At 41.6% G+C, this 23,433-nt stretch overlaps 2 protein-coding genes across 2 annotated transcripts in view; both read left to right on the plus strand.

The window, feature by feature from the left end:
• LOC121388134 (protein unc-93 homolog A-like) overlaps positions 1-2,055 on the plus strand; it is a 40,296-nt gene extending 38,241 nt beyond the window's left edge. Inside the window, exon 7 of the mRNA XM_041519371.1 lies at positions 36-2,055. Coding sequence (XP_041375305.1) covers positions 36-259 — 224 coding nt within the window. The 3' untranslated portion in view covers positions 260-2,055. The remainder of the gene's footprint in view (positions 1-35) is intronic.
• Positions 2,056-5,093: 3,038 nt separating this feature from the next.
• LOC121388455 (14 kDa phosphohistidine phosphatase-like) lies at positions 5,094-9,353 on the plus strand. The gene is made up of 3 exons (XM_041519783.1): positions 5,094-5,497; positions 7,150-7,274; positions 9,127-9,353. The coding sequence occupies exons 1-3, from the start codon at positions 5,335-5,337 to the stop codon at positions 9,214-9,216; spliced, it is 378 nt and encodes a 125-aa protein (XP_041375717.1). The 5' UTR covers positions 5,094-5,334; the 3' UTR covers positions 9,217-9,353.
• Positions 9,354-23,433: the final 14,080 nt, after the last annotated feature.

Below are 23,433 nucleotides of genomic sequence, written 5' to 3' on the forward strand. Positions count from 1 at the left end.
CTCTCTCAATATATTTAAATATTTACTTGTTGTAGCACTGTATGGATTCTTGTTCACGGACAATACCGAAGCAGCGTTCGCCAACTATCGGCTTTGGGAATCGGTTGGATTCGTAATGGTGTTCGGCTACAATGACTACCTCTGCGCCAACATGAAGCTGTACATCTGCATCGGTTTCCTGGTTGTGGGCATGTTTGGCTACGGTATTGTGGAGGTTAAGAGCAGACGATACACAAAAGGCAACATTAACGAAGGCTGAACTTGATTTGAAAGAAAACGTCTACGAGAACGGGAACAAATGGCATCCAGCGAGTACTGTACAAGACAATTATTTAAAATACAATATAATAAAGTAGTAACTGTTATAACCATGTTTAAAAAAAACACCTATTAATATAACGATTTAGCAAGGCCGTAGAAACTACGTGAGGGATATAATTGCTATACTCATCACCATCCGGCATGAAATCGTGTTTTGGGATTTAAAAAATAGGTCCATTGATTCAAAAAGCACTTCAGTTGCCAATAGTATCAGTCGCATATGACTTGACATAATATCGTGTCAGATTCGAATTTCTGAATACGGATTGGGTGGGGTGATATTAGGTTATAGAGATAAGATGGAATGTTTTTGAAAGTTTTTAGATGTTGTTTAACCAGTGAACATATTTTATTTGTTATTTGTTATTTATTTTTTCTCAATGAACGTGTACGTGATTCATATCTTATAAGGTTTTATTATGGCAGAGGTGGTTCGCTGTATGCTTTTAGAATCTGAAATATTTTAAAGTCATGATCGCACAGTAGTTGACCCACTGAAGTCAAAGTCTCGCGGGTTACGATATTTCAAATGCACACTGTGTGTGCGATCGTTTTGAGCTAAAGGCTCATGTAGATTGCAAGCTGCGCGTGCGTGCGGTCCGGCTATAATAATAATAATAAATAAAAATACAGCAGAATTAGTATAATACAACATTTAGTGAAATATCTTAAAATATCAGTGAAATAAAAGTGTTATCAGTCACTCAGTGACTCGTGAGATATGATTGCAAACTTCACTCGCTGAAATATAATTCATATTTAACACAAAAAAAAAAACATGAAATATCCTCTATAAATGGCTCCCCATAATCTAAGTTAGGGAGCAATTAGTCACTCGTCTCAAATCTTTTTTCCCACATCGAGGTCTGTAGCTGCTAACATAATATTTTATGCAGACCTTTTAAACAGCTAACGTTAGATAAAAATTAAGCAAATAACTTCTTCTCTTTTTGTTTTGTGATTTACGACTACGTAGCTACAATTCATTTGTTCTTTAAAGAGACAGACCCTAGTTTTTAAACACTAGGACGTGTTTTTCTCTATTAGAGCCGTTTTTGACAACTGAAATCAGACATTACGAGCTTAGCTTGTATTGTATAGATTATCCACTATCCATACGTCCGAAGTGATTCTGGACATCCTAGTGTTTCTAATACCATAAAATAAATTTTTCCGTAATTTTGAAATCGTACGTACCTCTGAGAAGTAACAGTTATGGAAACGAGGTGTCTGTTTTTAAAGGTATTTCCCCGTTTCAATGTCACAGACTCTTGATTCACTCTATTGTAACTTTATCCAGATCGTTAGATCACCTGCAGTGCGATCATGACTCTAATGTACTATCATATAGTATGATGCTTACATTATTATATTTTTGAAATCTTGAAAATTATAGGCTACGTTTTCTTATTGTTACACGACATATCATTTACTTCTTTAAAATCTTTAAAAGTTTTGTGGCCCGTAGGAAACGGAGGGAGGGCATTTGATGCCCAAATTATTTACTTTATTTTTTTTATTATATAAATTTTAAAATGTGATTATGCCACTCCCTAACTTGGGCATATGCCCCTCCCCTCTTCACATATCATTCCTATGGGCCTCATTTGTTATTAAAAACAGATCTCGTTACCACTTTTCACGTTGCTTCATTAAATCGTGTCCATTTTACTAATAAATAGTTGTTGTTTTAGTGTTATGTACTTTTGAAAATAAATGCAGTTTTTTTCTCTCTGTTTTTCTTTTCTTTTTTATTTTTTTATTTCACTATTTCCAGACATGGCAAGAGGCGGAGGGGGGTGGGTGGGTTGTGGTGGAATTGGTGGGGTAGTAAACAAGTAGTTCCTTCTCCCAGTACAATCTATACCCATATAACATTTTGGTTAAAGAAAACATTTAAGTTAAAAGTTTGTTTTGTTTAACGACACCACTAGAGCACGTTGATTTATTAATCATCGGCTACTGGATGTCAAACATTTGGAAGTCTTTTCCATTAGTAACAAGGGGTCTTTTATATGCAACATCCCAAAAATAAAATAGCACATACGACGGCCTTTGATATACAAGGGTTAGGTGCATTGGCTGGAATGAGAAATAGCCCAGTGGGGTCACCGACGGGGATCGACTTTAGACCGACTGCGTATAGGCGAGTGCTTTACCACTTAGCTACGTCCCGCCCGTTTTTTCAAGACTCCACAAACATTTTTAAATGGGGATCGGGACATAACCCAGTGGTAAGACACCAGAAACATTTGACAAGGAGACAATGGACATTACAAGGTGTATACCACCAAATCAAATCCCATAGACGACGATAGTAACATGTGTGGCTAAAATTCCTACCTGCATATCAATCGACATAAACGCCACGGATATAAATACTACCACCCCTCACCCTTAAAGCAAATCACAAACAATAGGGATGAAGTTGCTCATTTCAGAGATAACGGGTAGCGTCAATGACTACCCTAGTTCCGCACAAAATTTGAGTACTTTTTTCTACAGGTACCCCATACATGTTTCAAGCACAAGGCTACATGACACTGTGGTATAAAATTGCATACATTTTTTTGACAGATGAAACTACTTTTTTTTTTACAACCAACACACTCACATTTATCACCAATCACAGGACTTTGTGGTGTTAACGTCTCTATCAAAGGTTCGGAGCACCTCGAACATTGACCCAGCCAAACGTTCTTTGGTTTAGTACTACCTATAGACATATACAGAAGTTGATACTGAAAGCGGGATTACTGATGAAGTCGAAATATTTTCCTTTTGGTAATACACGGGACTTGTTGACAAGGTCATGCTCCACGCTTGTTGTTAAGGTGACGTCACACGTTAGATATAAACCGATAAAATCGTAATGTTGGCTTGTCACAATCACCTATTCTCGTACGAAGCACTCGTATTGTGTGGCGTCGCCTTTAGTTGAAAGATTTTGAGCTCGGTATCACCTCGGAACATGCAGTGTCTGCCGGGTAAACATTCCCCCATTGGGGTCATACATTCGAAAGACACACACACACACATACAGACAGAGACAGAGACAGAGACAGAGACAGAGAGAGAGAGAGAGAGAGAGAGAGAGAGAGAGAGAGAGAGACACACAGAGAGACAGAGAGAGAGACACACACACACACACACACACACGCACACACACACACACATACGTATGCTGTTGTACGTTTTATCACTCAAATACACTACCTATACGCTAATTTACTCAAAACCCTCTTCCTACCATGATTTTTGTTTTCTTGAATAAGCGATAAGACAGACAGGATAGTACATACCACGGTCTTTGATATACCAGTCGCGGTGCACTGGCTGGAACAAAAAATAACCCAATATTTCCTACCGAGGGGGATCGATCTTAGACCGACCGCGCATCAGGCAAGCGCTTTATTATTTGGCTACGTTCCGCCCCGCAGACAGGATAGGACATACCCCAACCTTTGATATAATACTTTAAAAATCACATCTCCCGCCCACGCCCCCGAAACACACAAAGCATGATTTGGAAATGAAAGTTTGTTTTGTTTAACGACTTCACTAGAGCACAATGATTTATTAATCATCGGCTACTGGATGTTAACCATTTGGTAATTCTGACATATAGTCTTAGAGAGAAAATCTGCTACATTTTTCCATTAGTAGCAAGGGATCTTTTATATGCACCATTCCACAGACAAGATAGCACATACCACGACCTCTGAAGTACAAGTCGTGGTGCACTGGCTGGAGCGAGAAATAGCCCAATGGGCCCACCGACGGGATCAAGCCCACACCGACCGCTCACCAAGCGAGCGCTCTACCAGCGGGCAACGTCCTGCCCCTGTATATACAAATCACCTGGATTGAAAAATTAAACTTTGTTGTTGTTTAACGACATCACCTGGATTGTTTTATTTACTTGACGATATCCGATTGTTATCACTATATATTCAATTCAATTCTTTATTCAAACTTTGAGCAGTAACTGCTCATCAGTTGTAATTACAAATAACATGTTGAAAGACGAATGAAAGGTGTAAAATAAGAATAACAATATAAACATAGCATTATTACAATGAATCAACCTGGTGGCGGGCCAATTTGCTATACCAGCATCCATAGGCGTATGGGCTCCCATTTTTAGGGGGGGGGGGGGGGGTGCAGGCTGGCCTTTGCCCGAATTAAACAAAAATGCACGAGTCTGCATAACAACGTTTATTCATATTACAAGAATGGGAGCCAGTACACCTGTGGATGCAACTGCCACCCCATCCCCGTCTCGTACGCTTTTGGCAGCACCCACCCCAAAACCACCACATAATCAACTCTGAAAGTCCTGAAAGAAAAAAAAAAAAAAAAAAAAAAAAAAAAAAAAAAAAAAAACTTAAGAAAATAAACAAGAATTTTTTAAAAACAAAACCCTCATAAAACATAAAAAAAGAAAAGAAAAAAAAAAAGAAAGAAAATAAACAAATAAACAAAAAAAAAACTACATATCCCGCTCTCCCCCTAAAGCTCGATTCGGGTTCCGTCACTGTAAAATTATACAAATATTATATTCCATTAATATTGGCAGACAGTCAATACATGTTGCGTAATGCTAGTAAATCACACGCAGCTAATGAGCGACTTATAGTAATATAAACGCGTTTACTACGCCTATAATGTATATACATGTACACATATACATGGCGTGTAATACGCAACATATTTACACAGGTCACGCCGACTTCACAACCGAATCCGGTTTATAGACCAGATTCCACACTAAATATAGTTCCACCTCACTCGACAATAACACCAAGAGACCTTGGGAACAGGACACAGTAATGTAAAGCGTATCTGTCGACAGTGCGGGTGTTTATACGACAGAATATGCGTATATAATTGTTATACTATGCACATGGAACTTGGAACAAGTGATACCTGAGATAAACGTCGTTTTTATGCGAGGCCAGTGCGTCTTAGATTTATCAACCAGAGATTTCGTGTTTCGCTTCACGGATTAATATGCCAGGTAGAAGCGTACCAGTCAACCCGAAGCTTGCGGCGGTCCGGGCGGTGGAAATAGGAGAGGGCGTCTTTAAATACATCCTGTGTAAGATATACGAAGGGTCGAATACGGAGGATAACAAGTTTATAGTGCGAGGCGATGTGGGCGCAGAATTTCACTGTGAGTATTTAAAGATATATGACGAAGATGATTGGGCGGTGCGTGGATTTTTCAGGGGCGGGCAGGGGTGCGTACAATTGGGTTTCCGCGGGTTAGAAAATAATTTTAACTGTCATTTTTTTTAATGTGATTAGGGCCCGGGCATACATAATTATTGAACGAAAATAAGTACTGGTGTTAGGAACTAGGCATACGCTTGGGCGGAGGTTGGGGGTGGGGGTGGGGAGGTGGGCGTAAGGTAAATTGGGGACAAATGAATTAGGTACAGGACATAAACAGACTGTCATGCATGCTCTGCTCCTCCTCCCTCTCTCTCTCTCTCTCTCTCTCTCTCTCTCTCTCTCTCTCTCTCTCTCTCTCTCTCTCTCTCTCTCTCTCTCTCTCTCTCTCTCTCTCTTTTCTTTGTCAGACTGACTGTCGATCCATGAGGGCGGGACGTAGCCGGGCCAGTGGTAAAGCGCTCGCTCGATGCGCTGGCGGTCTGGGGTCGATCGCCGTCGGTGGGCCCATTGGACTGTTTCTCGTTCCAGCCAGTGCAACACGACTGGTATATCGAAGGCTGTGGTATGTACTACCCTGTCTGTGGGATGGTGCATATAAAAGATCCCTTGCTGCTAATCGAAAAGAGTAGCCCATGATGTGGCAACAGCGGGTTTCCTCTCTCAATATCTGTTTGGTCCTAAACCATATGTGACGCAATATAACCGTAAATAAAATGTGTTGAGTGCGTCGTTAAATAAAACATTTCTTTCTTTCTTTCTGTCGATCCATCTTTCACACTTTCTCTGTCTTTATTTGTTTCTCATTCTTTATCTCTGCCTGCGATTTTGTCGCATTAATCAACGTGTGCTCTCTCTCTCTCTCTCTCTCTCTCTCTCTCTCTCTCTCTCTCTCTCTCTCTCTCTCTCTCTCTCTCTCTCTCTCTCTCTCTCTCTCTCTCTCTCTTTTTACCGGTCTCGGTGGCGTCGTGGTCTACAGGCTGGTAGGTACTGGGTTCGGATCCCAGTCGAGGCATGGGATTTTTAATCCAGATACCGACTCCAAACCCTGAGTGAATTTTCTGTCGCATTAATCAAGGCTCAATGGGTAGGTGTAAACCACTTGCACCGACCAGTGATCCATAACTGGTTCAACAACGGCCATGGTTTGTGCTATCCTGCCTGTGGGAAGCGCAAATAAAAGATCCCTTGCTGCCTGTCGTAAAAGCGTAGCCTATGTGGCGACAGCGGGTTTCCTCTAAAAAAACAGTGTCAGAATGACCATATGTTTGACGTCCAATAGCCGATGATAAGATAAAAAATCAATGTGCTTTACTGGCGTCGTTAAATAAAACAAACTTTCTCACCTCCCTCTTTCTCTCTCTCCCTCTCTCTCTCTCTCTCTCTCTCTCTCTCTCTCTCTCTCTCTCTCTCTCTCTCTCTCTCTCTCTCTCTCTCTCTCTCTCTCTCTCTCTCTCTCTCTCTCTCTCTCTCTCTCTCTCTCTCTTTCTTGTCTCCCTCTCTCTCTGTACACACACACACACACACACACACACACACACACACAAACTAATATATTTCTCTGTCACTGTCTGTCTCTCTTTCCCTCCCCCTCTCTCTCCACGTGTCTCTCGCCTATCAGTAATGAATGTTTATGTTGTGTTTATTTAACAGCTGATGTATATGACAAACTAGACTCGCAGCTGGAAGGCGAGGGTATTAACTGTGAGTGTGTAGGGGGAGGTAAAATCCAACATGAGTCCGACAAGAAGAGCATTCGGGTTTACGGCAAATCTCAGGTACTAATAATATGAATTAGGGATGGATGGATGAATGAATGAATCATTCCATTCATTTCATCCATTCTTCATTCATTCTATTCGTTCTATTTGTTTTATCCATTCATTCATCCAGTGATTCCATTCATACATACTATCATTCATCCATTCATTCATTCATTCATCCCTTTCATTTATTCATTCATTCTGTTAGTTCCATCCATTCATTCCTTCCATCCGTCCATCCATCCATTCATTCTTTAATTCATTCATCCATTCAATCAGTCATTCATTCCATTTGTTCAATCACTCATTTATTATATTCCATTTATTCGTTCGTTCGTTCATTCATTCATCTATTCATTCCATTAATTTATTAATTCGTTCATATCAGTCAATCATTCATTAATTTGTATTTATTCATTCATTTTTATTTATTTTCGTGCTTAATACTAAAGTTCCAGCACACTGTCCTTAGCATTCAGCTCAGTTATCTGGGTAGTATGTCCAGGACAGTTGGTTAGTGGTCAGTAAGTTGTTGAGGTTAGTGGTCAGTGTTGAGGTTAGTGGTCAGTGTTGAGGTTAGTGGTCAGTTGTTGAGGTGTTAATGAGAGAGGAGTCAGTGTAGTCGCCTTCAAAAATTGCTATGTGCGGTAGCCGATATTGGGATGCGAACCCAGTACCTACCAGCCTTAAGGCCAATGGCCTAATCACAGCAACACAGGTTTGGACTCTCTAATTCAGGCCTCAGAAAATCCCGAGAACGATCGTTTCGATCGCGCGTCGTTCACGCAAATATAATTTTGTATATTCTATTTTTTCGTTCACGCTTTACATTTAAGATATCAGTTACAGTCGGTGGGCCCATTGGGTTATTTCTCGTTTCAGCCAGTGCACCACGACTGGTGTATCAAATGCCGTGGTATGTACTACCCTGTATATGGGATGGTGCATATAAAAGATCCCTTGTTGCTAATCGAAAAGTGTAGCCCATGGAGTGGCAACAGCGGGTTTCCTCTCTCAATAGTTGTGTGGTCCTTAACCATATTATGTCTGACGCCATATGACCGTAAATAAAATGTGTTGAGTGCGTCGTTAAATAAAACATTTCTATCTTCTTCTTTTTTTCATTTACATGTACGTAACAGGTTATACAAAAAGAAATGGGTTACTTGAATATATTTTTTGCGTAACCCATTGGTTCTCAGTGTTCTGGATTAGGTCAGGTGATAGGGTTTTACGTGCACATTCAGAGCAAGCTGTTGCAGCGCACGCCTGTCATGAGCACATATATTTGCTCATCTGTCCAGGAAAGGAAAAGGGTTGGGGTGGGTGGGAGACAGAGCCGCCCTTACTGGCAGGTGCAAGGGAGCACCAGCAGCCCGACCGGGGTCGGTAGCGGCGAGGAGTAGTTTTGGTGCTGTGGAATTTCGAATGTCCCGTAAGATTAAATGAAAAAAAGAAAGGTTGTGCAGTTTCTATGAAAAGTTTGTTTTATATAATGACACCACTAGAGCACATTGATATGTTAGCCATAGGCTATTTGATGTCAAACATTTGGTAATTATGACTCGTAGTCAACAGAGGAAACCCGCTATATTTTCTTAATGCAGCAAGGGATCTTTTATATGCACTTTCCCGCAGACAGGAAAGCACATACCACGGCCTTTGACCAGTTGTGGTGCACTGGTTTGAACGAGAAAAAAACAACAATCCGTTGAACGGATCTACTGAGGTGGTTCGATCCTGCGACGCAAGCACCTCAAGCGAGCGCTCAACCGACTGAGCTAAATTCCGCCCCCAGTTTCTATGAAGGAAACTGGGCGCATTTTTGAACGGTTGAGGTCTTGAGTGTTTTTGTTTTCTTTTACAGGGATATGGAAAAGCTGACCACGTCCTTGCAGCTAAACTTATTAAAGAGGCCTTCCCCGAATATGGAAGTGTCACGTGGTCTGACGACTGAAACACAAAAACTGTTACGTATGTGCACTGCGGATGTTTCGGAAGGGTCACCACGGCAAAGCGTTTTCTGATTTTGTTTCTGTTATTTATTTCTCTCGCGTTTCAACTGAAATCGTTATAAACTGGTTTTTACTGTGAGTGTTATTGGTTGTGTTTGGTGAAAGTACTCGAGTAGTTTAATTTTCATATTTTCAAGTAGTTTATTTTCCATATTTTCTTGTTCGCACTGGCACCATGAGAATACTGTAGTAAATATCACGGGCGGACCTACGATTTAACAAATGGGGAAACGTACTAGGGATTTTTTTTTCTTTTTAATTATGCATACGTGATTATGTTTGAGTGGAGGTAAGTTTTGAAAATATATATTAAAAACTGAACTAAACGGACGCCTATCACTCTTCGTAACTTATTTTTTGTTTGTTTGAATGTTGGGTGGTGATTTACGATGGCGAACATTTCCCCATAATACTCATCCACCAACAGTTCCTACGCTTCTCTAGTGTTATACAACTATTCCTTTGGTACTCACACACATACATACACACACACACACATACACACTCACACACAGACACACACACACACGCGCACGCGCGCGCGCACATATACACACATACACACACACACACACACACACACACACACTTATACACAGACAGGCACACATACTCTCACGTATACACACACGGACACACACACAGACACACAAATACACACAGACACATACAAAAACAGACACACACACGGAGACACACACACAGGCACACACATACATACAGATACACACACATACAGACACACACACACACACACACACACACACACACAGACGCACATACACACACACACACAGACACACACTCACTCACAGACACACATTCACACTCATAAAAACAGAAGAACAACAAACAAAAACAACAAACAAAAAAAAAAATCACAAACAAAATACAAACAAACAAAACACACAAAAAACAACAAAACAAACAAACCCTGTAAGGATGAGGAAAGGTTGAATATGGAGAGAAAAGGATAACGACTTAACAGTTTATGGTTATTTCAACAGTCTTGATCGAGAGAGCGAGAAGAAACCCGCTGCCGTCACATAAACCCGCTGCCGTCACATAAACCCGCTGCCGCCACACCAACAAAGCAGACAGCAAAGTATCTTTTAGGAGTTCTGTGACGGTACATGCTCTTAATTTCTTTTCGCCTGTGGCGATATTAATTGTTTTAGAAGGCCGTGTGCAGTTCCAAATGCACTTAGCCCAGGTGGGCAACTTGTTACGTGATACCTTTGCGCGACGGTCGTCGAGCTGTACTTCTAATACACACCCAGCCCATGTGCGGAGCCATGTGGCCAGTAGTTACGTAATACCTCCGCGAGTGCGGTTTTTACAACCGTGATTTGGCAACTTGGCGTCATTGAGTCTGGCGATCTAAGAGAAAGATATGCCGTCTTGGTCGCTGTGGAAATTCAGATGATACGTGAGGTACCGCCGTGTGCCCCCGGGCGATATTCGCTGTCTCTGGGAGTTTTGAATAAATAGCTAGGATTTTAGATATATCGAGGAGAAACATAGGAAGGCTTCCAGGGATCGCTGTCCGTCCGGACTGGTAAATAATTTTATTTCTGCTCTGTGTATAACCTTGATGTGATTGATGTGACTTTAAATATTTTAATACTGTATTATACCAATATTATTTAGACGGTGCTGCTGGTCATCTGACGCAGTAATCTGTAGGCTCACTGTCCTAAATAATTATAAAAAGCTTAGCCAGTCATCCTAGAGGACCTAGGTAAACTGTAGGTTATTGTCTTTATTGTGATAGGTACCAGTATTAATTCTGTGTTACAAGGTTACTGAATGAGTAGTTAAGGGTTAATTAAAAATTAACCAGTTAGGAATAGAGTTGTAATTCCTTTATTAATTAAGTTCCCCTGGAAGCGTTTCTCAATTATCACACGTTATTGAACGAGTAGTAAGGGTTAATTAAAAATTAACCAGTTAGGAATAGAGTTGTAATTCCTTTATTAATTAAGTTCTCCTGGCAGCGTTTCTCAATTATCACACGTGTGGGTGTTGTGTCACGGTGAAGTGATTAGCATATTGTGTAAACTAGACACCTAGAGATGAACTAATTAAGTGATCAGTTCTGGGTTCTTATTATTTGTTGTTGTTAATTAACTACTGCGGCAGTACATTTGTCAGCGTAGGTTAATACAGATTCCAAAGTGTATTGTGTTTTTGTTGTGTTTTCTAGTGAACTAAACGTGCCATAATAATATATACTTTATATAAGATCTTATCTCTGATCATACCTAGACGAGCCAGCGGGTATAACTTCCTGTTACAGAGAGATCTAATAGATATACAGTTAGGAGAGATATTTGGGACAATCGTGTTTCATTCAGTTACGGGTATTATAGGATCCCCGTGACAGGAGTAGAAAATTGGGGCGCTCGTCCCGGATCTGAAACGGGACATGCATATTTAAATAAGTATTGTTTGTAAATGGGGGCTTTATAAATTATTTTTACAAATTAACCAGAAGTAGCACGTTGTTCACTAGAAATTAATTAATAATAAGTGCGTCATATCTAAACATGGATAAAAATTTGCTGGATAGGCCTACGCTCAGTGTAGTGGAGATTAAGCAGCACGTAAGGCCGAGTTAGTTGAAATCGCGGGTGAGCGAGAAATTGATTTAACATCAGCTAAAACCTTAGGAGATATAAGGACAATTATTATCCAGGAAGTTTTTGGTGATAGTCCTGTTATGGAAGAAAGTGTGGTTGTTCCAGAGATAGAGATAAATGAGTTAAGTGTGGAACAATAATTAGCTTTTAAAAAGCTTGAGTACGAAAGAGAAGAACGTGCATTAGATAGAGAGAGAGAAGAGAGAGATCGAGAGAGGGATAGAGAGAGAGAAAAAGAAGAGAGAGATAGAGAAAGAGAAGAGAGGGATAGAAAGAGAAGAGAGGGATAGAGAAAAAGATAGAGAATATAGAGGAACATGAGTTAAAGTTGAATATTGAAGAAGTTAGACGTGAGGCAGGAAATGGTTTTAACATGTCGGAGGCTTATAGATCACTGCCTGTATTTGATGACCAGGAGGTAGTTATGTTCTTCCAACTTTTTGAACGGGCCGCTAAGCAGCTAAATTGGCCGCAGTCTAAGTGGACATTGTTAGCCGTGTCTAAGTTTAAGGGGAAGGCTAGTGTAGCTTATAATTCAATGAGTGATGAGCGAGCAAGTCAGTACGACCTAGTTAAGGCGGCAATGTTGAGGGCGTATGAATTACGACCTGATGATTATCGTTTACGGTATAGCGAGTTGAGAAAAACGCAGGGTCAGTCTTATAGTGAGTTTGTGGCTAAGAAGGCAGGGATGTTTGATAAATGGGTGATTTCTCATCAGGTAGAGTCATATACCGAGTTATGGGAGTTGTTGATCTTACAAGACATTAAAAATGGATTACCACTTAGCTTACGTATTCATTTAGAGGATCGTGATGTCAAAAAGATAGAGGAGGCAGGCATAGTGGCAGATGACTACGTGTTAATACACAAAGCTCAGGCAGGACAGGGTAGCTCTATACAACAGGGTGATAAGAAGAAATTTCAGCCAGGGTTTTCCGGGGAAAGTAACTATCGGGGAGAGTCATCTAGTTGGTCAGCTAGTCAGGCAAGGAATGCACCTGGTGGGCAAAGTAAGGATAAGCCTGTATTATCAGCCAATGCACGAACTTTTCGTCCACATTGCAGTTACTGTAAAAAGAATAACCATCTTGTCGGGGACTGTTTTAAAAGGAAACGCGATAATGCGCAAGTGGTCGGTTTAGTGAGGTCAGCTCCGTTAGCGAGAGAGTTAATGGTTAGTCCCATGGCAGAGAAAGTAAACCCGTATGTGTCCACTGGTATGGTTTGTGATGTGAAACAAGAATTGAGTCCTAAGGCAATATCAATCTATCGAGACACAGGCTGTAGTCAGTCGCTTATAACGTCAAAGTGTTTAGCTGGTATTACGAATTCAGATACAGGACGTAGTTTGGCTTTAACCTCAGTTACTGGAGAAAATATGGTTGTCCGGTTACATAACGTTTTTTTGTGTTCGAAGTTTGTGACGGGACCAGTCATTATGGGTGCTGTGAAGGACTTGCCTTTTGAAAACATAGGAGTTTTGTTGGGTAATGATTTGACTAGTCAATGTTGTCAGCCGCAATGTGACCAATTGTTAATTGAAGACAGCCCTTTACCCATAGAAGAGTGTGAGGTTGATGAGACTAGATATCCTGCGTGTGTAATGACTAGGGCTATGGCCAGTAGGTTAGCACGAGACCCAGAGGATATTTGTGATTTGTCTGATACGTGTGTGAGCCATGAAATTGGAGTGGATGAGGTTATCAGTAAAATGGTAGATAAGTCAACTGAGGAATTAAATGTGGTGGAACCTGTTGATCTCCCGCAGAGGGGAAATGAACCAGTTGTGTTTGATAGGGGGGACTTACCTTGTAATAGACAAGAGTTAATCCTAGAGCAGGGGGCTGATCCAAGTTTGTTGGCAGCTCGCACTACATTGTTAACTGAGGGTGAGATGGAGGATCAGATGTCAGGGTATTATATGGACATGGGAGTGTTAATGAATAAGAGTGTGGAAAAGGTTGTGCCTGATAGTGAGGAATGTGTGACAAGATGTAGAATTGTGGTGCCCTCTAAGTACCGTCCGTCATTGTTATTGTTAGCACATGAGGACGTGTTTGCTGGCCACTTAGGGCGGAATAAAACTCATAGTAAACTTGCCTCAGAGTTTTATTGGAAGGGAATGTTTGCAGATGTCAGTAAACATTGTATGTCATGTCATGTGTGTCAGGTTGTGGGTAAACCAAATCAGCTAATTCCTCCCTATCCCCTGCAGAAGGTTCCCATAGTTGGGGAAGCTTTTTCAAAAGTGTTGATAGATGTCGTGGGGCCATTTCCGAAAACGCGTTCAGGCAACCAATTCTTGTTAACAATTATGTGCTTAACTACGCGTTTTCCAGAGGCGATTCCCTTAAGGAAGGTTACTGCGTCTGTTGTAGCTAGTGCGCTGCTTAAGTACTTCACGTACACGGGTTTACCAGGTGAAATTCAAAGCGACCGGGGTACGAACTTTATGAGCAAGTTAATCCAGCAAGTACTGTCTATGTTAGATTTACGACAGACTCGTTCTGCTGCATTCCACCCTGAGAGCCAGGGCGCCATAGAACGTTTCCACCAGAGCATGAAAAGTATGCTCCGCTGCCATTGTTTCGACAATGGTACTGACTGGGACCAGTCAATTCCTTTCGTGTTGTTCGCAGCACGGGATGCTAAGCAAGAATCCTTAGGATTCACCCCATTTGAGTTGGTCTATGGGCATTCAGCCCGAGGCCCTCTCAAATTGGTAAAAGATAGTTGGTTAGACAAGGATAATGCCGAAAACCTGCTGATTTATGTAGGGAGAGTTAGAGATAGGTTGTGGCAGGCGACCTAACTGGCTAGGAAGCATCTGAGCTATGCTCAGAGCAAAATAAAATCAGTGTTTGATAGGAAGGCCAAGAGTCGGGAATTTAAGCCAGGGGATAAAGTGCTGCTGTACCGTCCCATTAAACGGGGTTCATTACAGAACAGGTATTTCGGTCCCTATGTTGTGCACAAACGGGTTAATGAGACAGGGTATGTGATAAACACTCCTGATAGGGTTAGGAAAAGTAGGTATTGTCACATCAATTTGCTAAAAGGTTATTTTGACAGACTGCCGATAGTTCCAGTGTTGCCTGTCCAAATTGAGAGTCACTCAACTTCCTGTGATGACGTCAAGACTGCAGAGATCAAGTTAACCAACAGCCAGCTTCTAGCAGACTTGAGTGCTTATCTACAGCACCTTGACAGAACCCAGCGAGCAAAGTTGACCACGTTGATACAAGACAATGTTTCCATTTGTCAGGACTTTCCAACGGTTACCAATACCTTAATCCAGGATGTGCGCTTGGAACCCTACGCTACACTGATTCGACAGCATGCCTATCGGATAAATCCTGTAAAACGTGCGGCACTAAAAAAGGAGATAGATTACATGTTGGAACACGACATTCTGGAACCATCAAACAGTCAGTGGGCATCACCTGTTATTCTGATTCAAAAGGGAGATAACAGTTTCCGGGTGTGCGCTGACCTACGTCGCGTGAATCAATTCATCAAGGCAGATGCCTACCCTCTACCCCGCCTTGACGATTGCATCGACTGAGTTGGACACGCGCAATACATCACCAAATTGGACCTACTGAAGGGTTTTTATGCCATTCCGTTAACGGAGGAAGCTAAGGACATTCTGGCGATCATCACACCTGACGGCCTCTTCCAATTCCGAGTGATGCCGTTTGGTTTGAAGACTGCCCCTGCTGCCTTTCAAAGGATGATGAACCACCTAGAAAACGTCAGTGTATATCTGGACGATGTGGTGTTAGCCACCGACACTTGGGATGAACATTTAACCGGGTTACAACAAATATTCAGTCGCCTACAGAAAGCTAACTTGACTGTGAAACTGGGCAAATGTGAATTCGTGAAAGCTTCAGTGACCTACTTAGGTCATACTGTCTGACATGGTTGCGTCGCCCCACTGCAGGCCAAGACACTAAGCATCAGCCAGTACACTGCACCGACCAAAGGTCGTGAAGTTCGCCGGTTCCTTGGTATGGCCGGTTATTATCGTCGTTTCTGTGCTAAATTTGCGACGGTAGCGGCCCCCATCACATCGCTGCTAAAGAAGGAAACGAAGTTCCAGTGGTCAGATGAATGCGAGAAGTCATTCAACCGTCTCAAGCAGATGCTCTCCTCGTCTCCCGTGATGGCAGCACCAGACTACCGAATGCCTTTCAAGCTAGCTGTGGATGCCAGTGACGAGGGGGCTGGAGCTGTGCTGTTCCAGGAAGACGAAAATGGACTGGACGATCCTGTAAGTTTCTTCTCCAAAAAGTTTGACAAACACCAGGTGAACTATTCCACTATAGAGAAGGAAGCTTTGGCCATGGTACAAGCTCTGAAGCATTTTCAGATCTACGTGAAATCGGCAGTGCATCAAGTGGTGGTCTTTACTGATCATAATCCGCTTACCTTCATTCACAGAATGAAAGCCACCAACCAGAGAGTTTTGAGGTGGAGTCTTCTTCTGCAAGAATACCCAATTACCATTGAACATATCAAGGGCACTTCTAATGTAATCGCTGATGCCCTGTCCCGAAGTTGAACGTTATGATAATGTGTTGACATTCTTGATTTCTGTTTTGTTTTATATATTTTATTTGTATACCAGGGACTCAGACTCAGTGTGATTACTGGTAGTCACCTTATTATTACATGTGTTATAAATGCCCGGATGCGTCGGTTAACGCACTTTTTGTTTTAATGTAGTATATTTCCCTATTCCTAGAGTAGAGGAAATATCCTTTTTGAGGTGGGGGTGTGTGACGGTACATGCTCTTAATTTCTTTTCGCCTGTGGCGATATTAATTGTTTTAGAAGGCCGTGTGCAGTTCCAAATGCACTTAGCCCAGGTGGGCAACTTGTTACGTGATACCTTTGCGCGACGGTCGTTCTAATACACACCCAGCCCATGTGCGGAGCCATGTGGCCAGTAGTTACGTAATACCTCCGCGAGTGCGGTTTTTACAACCGTGATTTGGCAACTTGGCGTCATTGAGTCTGGCGATCTAAGAGAAAGATATGCCGTCTTGGTCGCTGTGGAAATTCAGATGCTACGTGAGGTACCGCCTTGTGCCCCCAGGCGATATTCGCTGTCTCTGGGAGTTTTGAATAAATAGCTAGGATTTTAGATATATCGAGGAGAAACATAGGAAGGCTTCCAGGGATCGCTGTCCGTCCGGACTGGTAAATAATTTTATTTCTGCTCTGTGTATAACCTTGATGTGATTGATGTGACTTTAAATATTTTAATACTGTATTATACCAATATTATTTAGACGGTGCTGCTGGTCATCTGACGCAGTAATCTGTAGGCTCACTGTCCTAAATAATTATAAAAAGCTTAGCCAGTCATCCTAGAGGACCTAGGTAAACTGTAGGTTATTGTCTTTATTGTGATAGGTACCAGTATTAATTCTGTGTTACAAGGTTACTGAATGAGTAGTTAAGGGTTAATTAAAAATTAACCAGTTAGGAATAGAGTTGTAATTCCTTTATTAATTAAGTTCCCCTGGAAGCGTTTCTCAATTATCACACGTTATTGAACGAGTAGTAAGGGTTAATTAAAAATTAACCAGTTAGGAATAGAGTTGTAATTCCTTTATTAATTAAGTTCTCCTGGCAGCGTTTCTCAATTATCACACGTGTGGGTGTTGTGTCACGGTGAAGTGATTAGCATATTGTGTAAACTAGACACCTAGAGATTAACTAATTAAGTGATCAGTTCTGGGTTCTTATTATTTGTTGTTGTTAATTAACTACTGCGGCAGTACATTTGTCAGCGTAGGTTAATACAGATTCCAAAGTGTATTGTGTTTTTGTTGTGTTTTCTAGTGAACTAAACGTGCTATAATAATATATACTTTATATAAGATCTTATCTCTGATCATACCTAGACGAGCCAGCGGGTATAACTTCCTGTTACAGAGAGATCTAATAGATATACAGTTAGGAGAGATATTTGGGACAATCGTGTTTCATTCAGTTACGGGTATTATAGGATCCCCGTGACAAGTTCTCTTTTAGTTATTTTTTAAATTATTAACAGGGGCGTACATAGTACATAGTTGTATTCAGGCGCAGTCGCAAGGTGAGATTGCACACCTCCCCTCCCCTCCCCTCCCCTCCACCCACGAACTCCAAAGTGGCTCCAAAATCCACGGTTTGGCGAATGTATATACAGTCAACTCGTTTTTAGGTGGGTTGTTGGGTGTAATAAATTGGAGGTGTATATTACAAGGGCGGATGCACGATTGTCCCAGGGAGGGGTGCAACTTATAACTACCCATAATAATTATGGTGTAGTTTTAAGTTGCAACCCTCCCTGGGACAATCGTGCCTCCGCCCTTGTTATATGTCAACTTCATAGCACCTTCTAAACAATTGTTGGTTGTTAACACGATGCATTTCACCATTTGTTGTGGTAAAGCGCTCGCTTGATGTGCGGTCGGTTTAGGATCGATCCCCGTCGGTGACCCCATTGGTCTATTTCTCGTTCCAGCCAGTGCTCCACAACTGGTGTAACAAAGGCCTTAGTATCATGTCTGTGGGATGGTGTATATAAAATATCCCTTGCTGCTAATCTATCTGTGTGGTTCTTAAACCATATCTCTGATGCCATATAACCGTAAATAAAACATTTTCTTCACCATTTGGCTTTGTGTGGCACACACAAAAACAATGCGGCTAACATACAGGTCTTTTATAGGTACTTTACCACAAACAGGACAACACATACTACGGGTTTTGATACACCAATCCTGGGAAACTAGCTGGAGTTAGAAAAAGTTAATTGGTCTACTAAGGTGGATCGGTCTTATTCTCAACGAAATTAAGCGTACAAGAAGCTTCGCATTCGGGCAAAAAAACTATGCAGACGTTTGTGATTTTTTTTTAGCTGGATTGAAACCTTTTTACCGTGGATTTCCATCATTTTATTCACAACATTAGTTGTAATCCATGTAAAACTGTGTATTTTCATTTTATTTCAACTTATTTTCGTGCTTATATCCAATTAAGGTTCAAGCACGCTGTCCTGGGCACACACCTCAGCTATCTGGGTTGTCTGTACAGGACAGTCGGTTCGTTGTTAGTGAGAGAGAAGAGGGTGTAGTGGCCTTACACCTACCCATTGAGCCCTTAAGAACTCGCTTTAGGTTGGAGTCGGTACCGGGCTGCAAACCCTGTACCTACCAGCCTGTAGTCCGACGGCTTAACCATTGCGCCACCGAGGCTGGTAACTGTGTATTTATTCGTTTGGAACCCTATATAGCTGTTTGGTAAGCATGCAAATAATGAACAAACATTGTTGACCAGATTCGGCCATTTTTGTTTAATTCGGGTGAAAATCCGATGCCACGTACACACAATGGAGCCCGTACACCTACGGTATTAATCAAAGGACAGTAGACTTTAGATTATTCTTTGCTAGTGTTAATAAATTTTGATCACGTATTATGTTCTACCCCCAGCCCTAAGTTCAGTCAGCTAAAGTTCGCAAACTATTTGATTGGTTCCCAGACATGGCCATTTGGTTTAACGCGAAGCGCATAAACCAGTCTACTGGAGGGTTTTTTCTCTTTTTTTTCTTCGGTTTTTTTTTTTCGCTCGGTATGGCTGAAATCATGCACACGGTGGGGGTTTTGTGCATTTATGAAAACTAGGGCCGAGACGTAGTCCAGTGGTAAAACGTTCGCCTGGAGCGCGGTCAAGCTAGGATTGATCACCGTCGGTAAACCCTTTGGTCCGTTTCTCGTTCCAGAAAAATGTAGAAGATTTCGTCTCTAAGACTAAATGTCATAATTCGCAAATCTTTGACATTCAATAGCCGATGATTAATAAATCAATATGCTCTAGTGGTGTCCCACAGACAGGATAGCACATTCCACGGCCTTTGATATACCAATCGAAGTGCACCGACTGGACGAGAAATAGCCCAACAGGGATCGATCCCACGCCGACTTCGCACCAAGCGAGCTTTTTACCACTGGATTATGTCCCGCCTCTCATTTAGTTTAAAGCGGCATTCCCTGGAATATTTTTATTTTTTAAGCATATAGAACAGAAAATCCAATTACGTTTGGTGCATATATGACGCCGCGCTCCGCATTGGTTTCACTACGCTAGCTTATCTAGGTCAAAAACAAAGGCAGTGTTTCGAAAGTGGGACACTTTTGATGGACTCCTACCGATCTCGGTTTTCATTGGCTTATCACAAGTGTGGAATTCCCCAACAAGAGATCACGTGAGATTTCGCAATTTTTGAACAAATTTAACTGTCTTGATTGAGGGGTCGTTTCATATCTCCAAAACATATTTATATCCATAGAGGTATGGTATAACGCCTTTCCAGGGGTCGGTGGGTGGGGGATTTGCCTTGAAATTTTGACAGTGGCCAGCTGTTGGCATATGTGTTACATGTAAGGGGGTGTTACTAATTGCGTAACGCTCTAGGGGTAGAGGAAGATGGTACTGTGTTCGATTTACGTAACATTTTTCAAGACTACATGTTATTTTTATTCATTACTTAGACCTAAAAAGGTTGGGTTTTTTGGAAATGCGCGGTCAGTCTAGGATCGATCCCCATCGGCGGGTATATAAAAGACCATGGTATGTGATATCCTGTCTGTGGGATGGTACATATAAACGATCCCTTGTTAAAAAAAAATGTAGCGGGTTTATAAGGCGCGTGTGCAGGGATTTCAGCGGGGTTGGGGTTGTAGACTGTTTTGAGCGAAGTTTATATGGGGCCATGCTCCCCCAGAAAATACATTTAATTTTTTGTTTAAGCTTGGGCAAGTAAGGGTTTCGACCTCCAATACCCACCCCCCCCCCCCCCCCCTGTACATGCACCCGATTCCTCTCTAAATGTCAAAATTACCAAATGTTAGACATCCAACAGCAGATGGAATGAAGGATAGGATATGTTTTATTTAACGACGCACTCAACACATTTTATTTACGGTTGTATGGCGTCGGATGATTATTAAATCAATATGCTTAAACTTTGATGTCGTTAACCACTCCCCACCCCTAACTTTACCATTTCCAGACGAAATAATATTTATTTGAATTTGTCGATTTTAAGACGTAAAATTAAGAAATGAAAACGTTCATTGTCTACTTTAGTATATATATAGATTTTTTAATATATACATGATTAATGTGTTACTAGTATACAAACTAAACTTTGAAAGTTCTACTAACACTTTATAAAATATTAATTCTGAAATAGGAAGGTACGATTGTCGATAATACGTTGTCAAGATCAAACCGGTTTTAACGGAAGACTCTAGTACCGTATCCTCAACCGAACGTTCTTCATACAGCGCAATATTTCTCTTTTAATGTTTTGAGACGAACCCTACAATTTGAAATCGGCAAACGCACGTGTTAACTGAAACTGACAACAGGCCGTCGTTTGTGCTTTGCCGAGCCATGGCGGCACAGGCGACGAATCAAGCATATACTTTTGATGATCTCGATAGCGAACAAACACGAGTTTTTTAAAAAGTGCATTTGAGCTTGTATTTCATATTTGTACATGATGTTATAATATGGTAACCAGAGACTGTAACTTTAAGAACATGCCACAACCGTGACAGAAGAATCTATATTTACTTTTTACCATATTTAAAGAAAAATGCTGAAAACATCTACTACTCCTTGATTAATTTCGTTGAGTATATGACGTTTTACTCCGTGCATTATGAAACAAAAACCGGCCTCGGTGGCGTCGTGGCAGGCCATCGGTCTACAGGCTGGTAGGTACTGGGTTCGGATCCCAGTCGAGGCATGGGATTTTTAATCCAGATACCGACTCCAAACCCTGAGTGAGTGCTCCGCAAGGCTCAATGGGTAGGTGTAAACCACTTGCACCGACCAGTGATCCATAACTGGTTCAACAAAGGCCATGGTTTGTGCTATCCTGCCTGTGGGAAGCGCAAATAAAAGATCCCTTGCTGCCTGTCGTTAAAAAGAGTAGCCTATGTGGCGACAGCGGGTTTCCTCTAAAAACAGTGTCAGAATGACTATATGTTTGACGTCCAATAGCCGATGATAAGATTAAAAATCAATGTGCTCTAGTGGCGTCGTTAAATAAAACAAACTTTTACTTTTATGAAACAAAAATTAGTTATAGTTTGTTTTGAAAGAAAGAAAGAAAGAAATGCTTTATTTAACGATGCACTCAACACATTTTATTTACGGTTATATGGCGTCAGATATATGGTTAAGGACCACACATATTTTGAGAGGAAACCCGCTGTCGCCACTTCATGGGCTACTCTTTCCGATTAGCAGCAAGGGATATTTTATTTGCGCTTCCCACAGGCAGGACAGCACAAGCCATGGCCTTTGTTGAACTAGTTATGGATCACTGGTCGGTGCAAGTGGTTTACACCTACCTATTGAGCCTTGCGGAGCACTCACTCATAGTTTGGAGTCGGTATCTGGATTACAAATCCCATGCCTCGACTGGGATCCGAACCCAGTACCTACCAGCCTGTAGACCGATGGCCTAACCACGACGCCACCGAGGTCGGTAGTTTGTTTTGAATAATGACACCACTAGAGCACATTGATTTATTAATGCTCGGCTATTGGATGTGAAACATTTGGTAATTTTGACGTATAGTTTTCGAGAGGAAACCCCTACACTTTTCTATTAGTACCAAGGGATTTTTTATATGCACCAGCCCACTGACAGGATAGTACATGTCACGGCCTTTGGTATACCAGTCGTGGTGTACTGGCTGGAAAAAGAAATAGCCCAATGGGCCCACCGACGGGAATCGATCCCAGACCGACCTCTCATAAAGCAAAACTTCTGGCCAGAAGAAAAGAGCATGAAAGAAAAGCTATAGAGAAGCCTTGGTGAGCTCCAGCGGACGTCTGCCCAGGATCGGGCTTCTCGTTATCCAGAAACCGGACCCGCGGCGGACATGCTCGAAACCTTCGTGGTATAGGAGCATGCTAAGAAGTTATCGATCGATCCAACTGACGATTCAGTTCATTGATGCAGCACATCTTAGCGTTTAGTGAGCATATGAAACCGAACGAGAAGAAGAAGACCAACATCGCATCAAGAGAGCGCTTTACCAGTGGGCTACGCCCCGCCTCTGCGAAAAGCGATTAGGAAACAGAAAATGTACTTTTGTTATTTGTTTTGTCTTGGCAGGCGTGTTATCTCAATGATGGGCTTTGGGAAAATCCCACACTGATGCAGTTGGAGAGAAATAACACCCATGATATCAAGCGCGTGATTTTGATGACGAGTTCACCAGTCAGCTGATTAATATGTTAATAAGCAAATCGAAACAACTATTTTTATTCCCCACCTCAACACTGTGTTGAGACATTACTTTTGAACGTGAACGTTCAACGTCCGTGTACACACAAAATGGCTGAGGGAGGGTAAGTTTACTACTGAATCACTCAGTTGATTTATTTAATTAATTACCCAAAGAGTTAACAGTTATTTAGTTTTAGACC

The sequence above is a fragment of the Gigantopelta aegis genome, chromosome 14, assembly GCF_016097555.1.
Source record: "Gigantopelta aegis isolate Gae_Host chromosome 14, Gae_host_genome, whole genome shotgun sequence".
Taxonomy (NCBI): domain Eukaryota; kingdom Metazoa; phylum Mollusca; class Gastropoda; order Neomphalida; family Peltospiridae; genus Gigantopelta; species Gigantopelta aegis.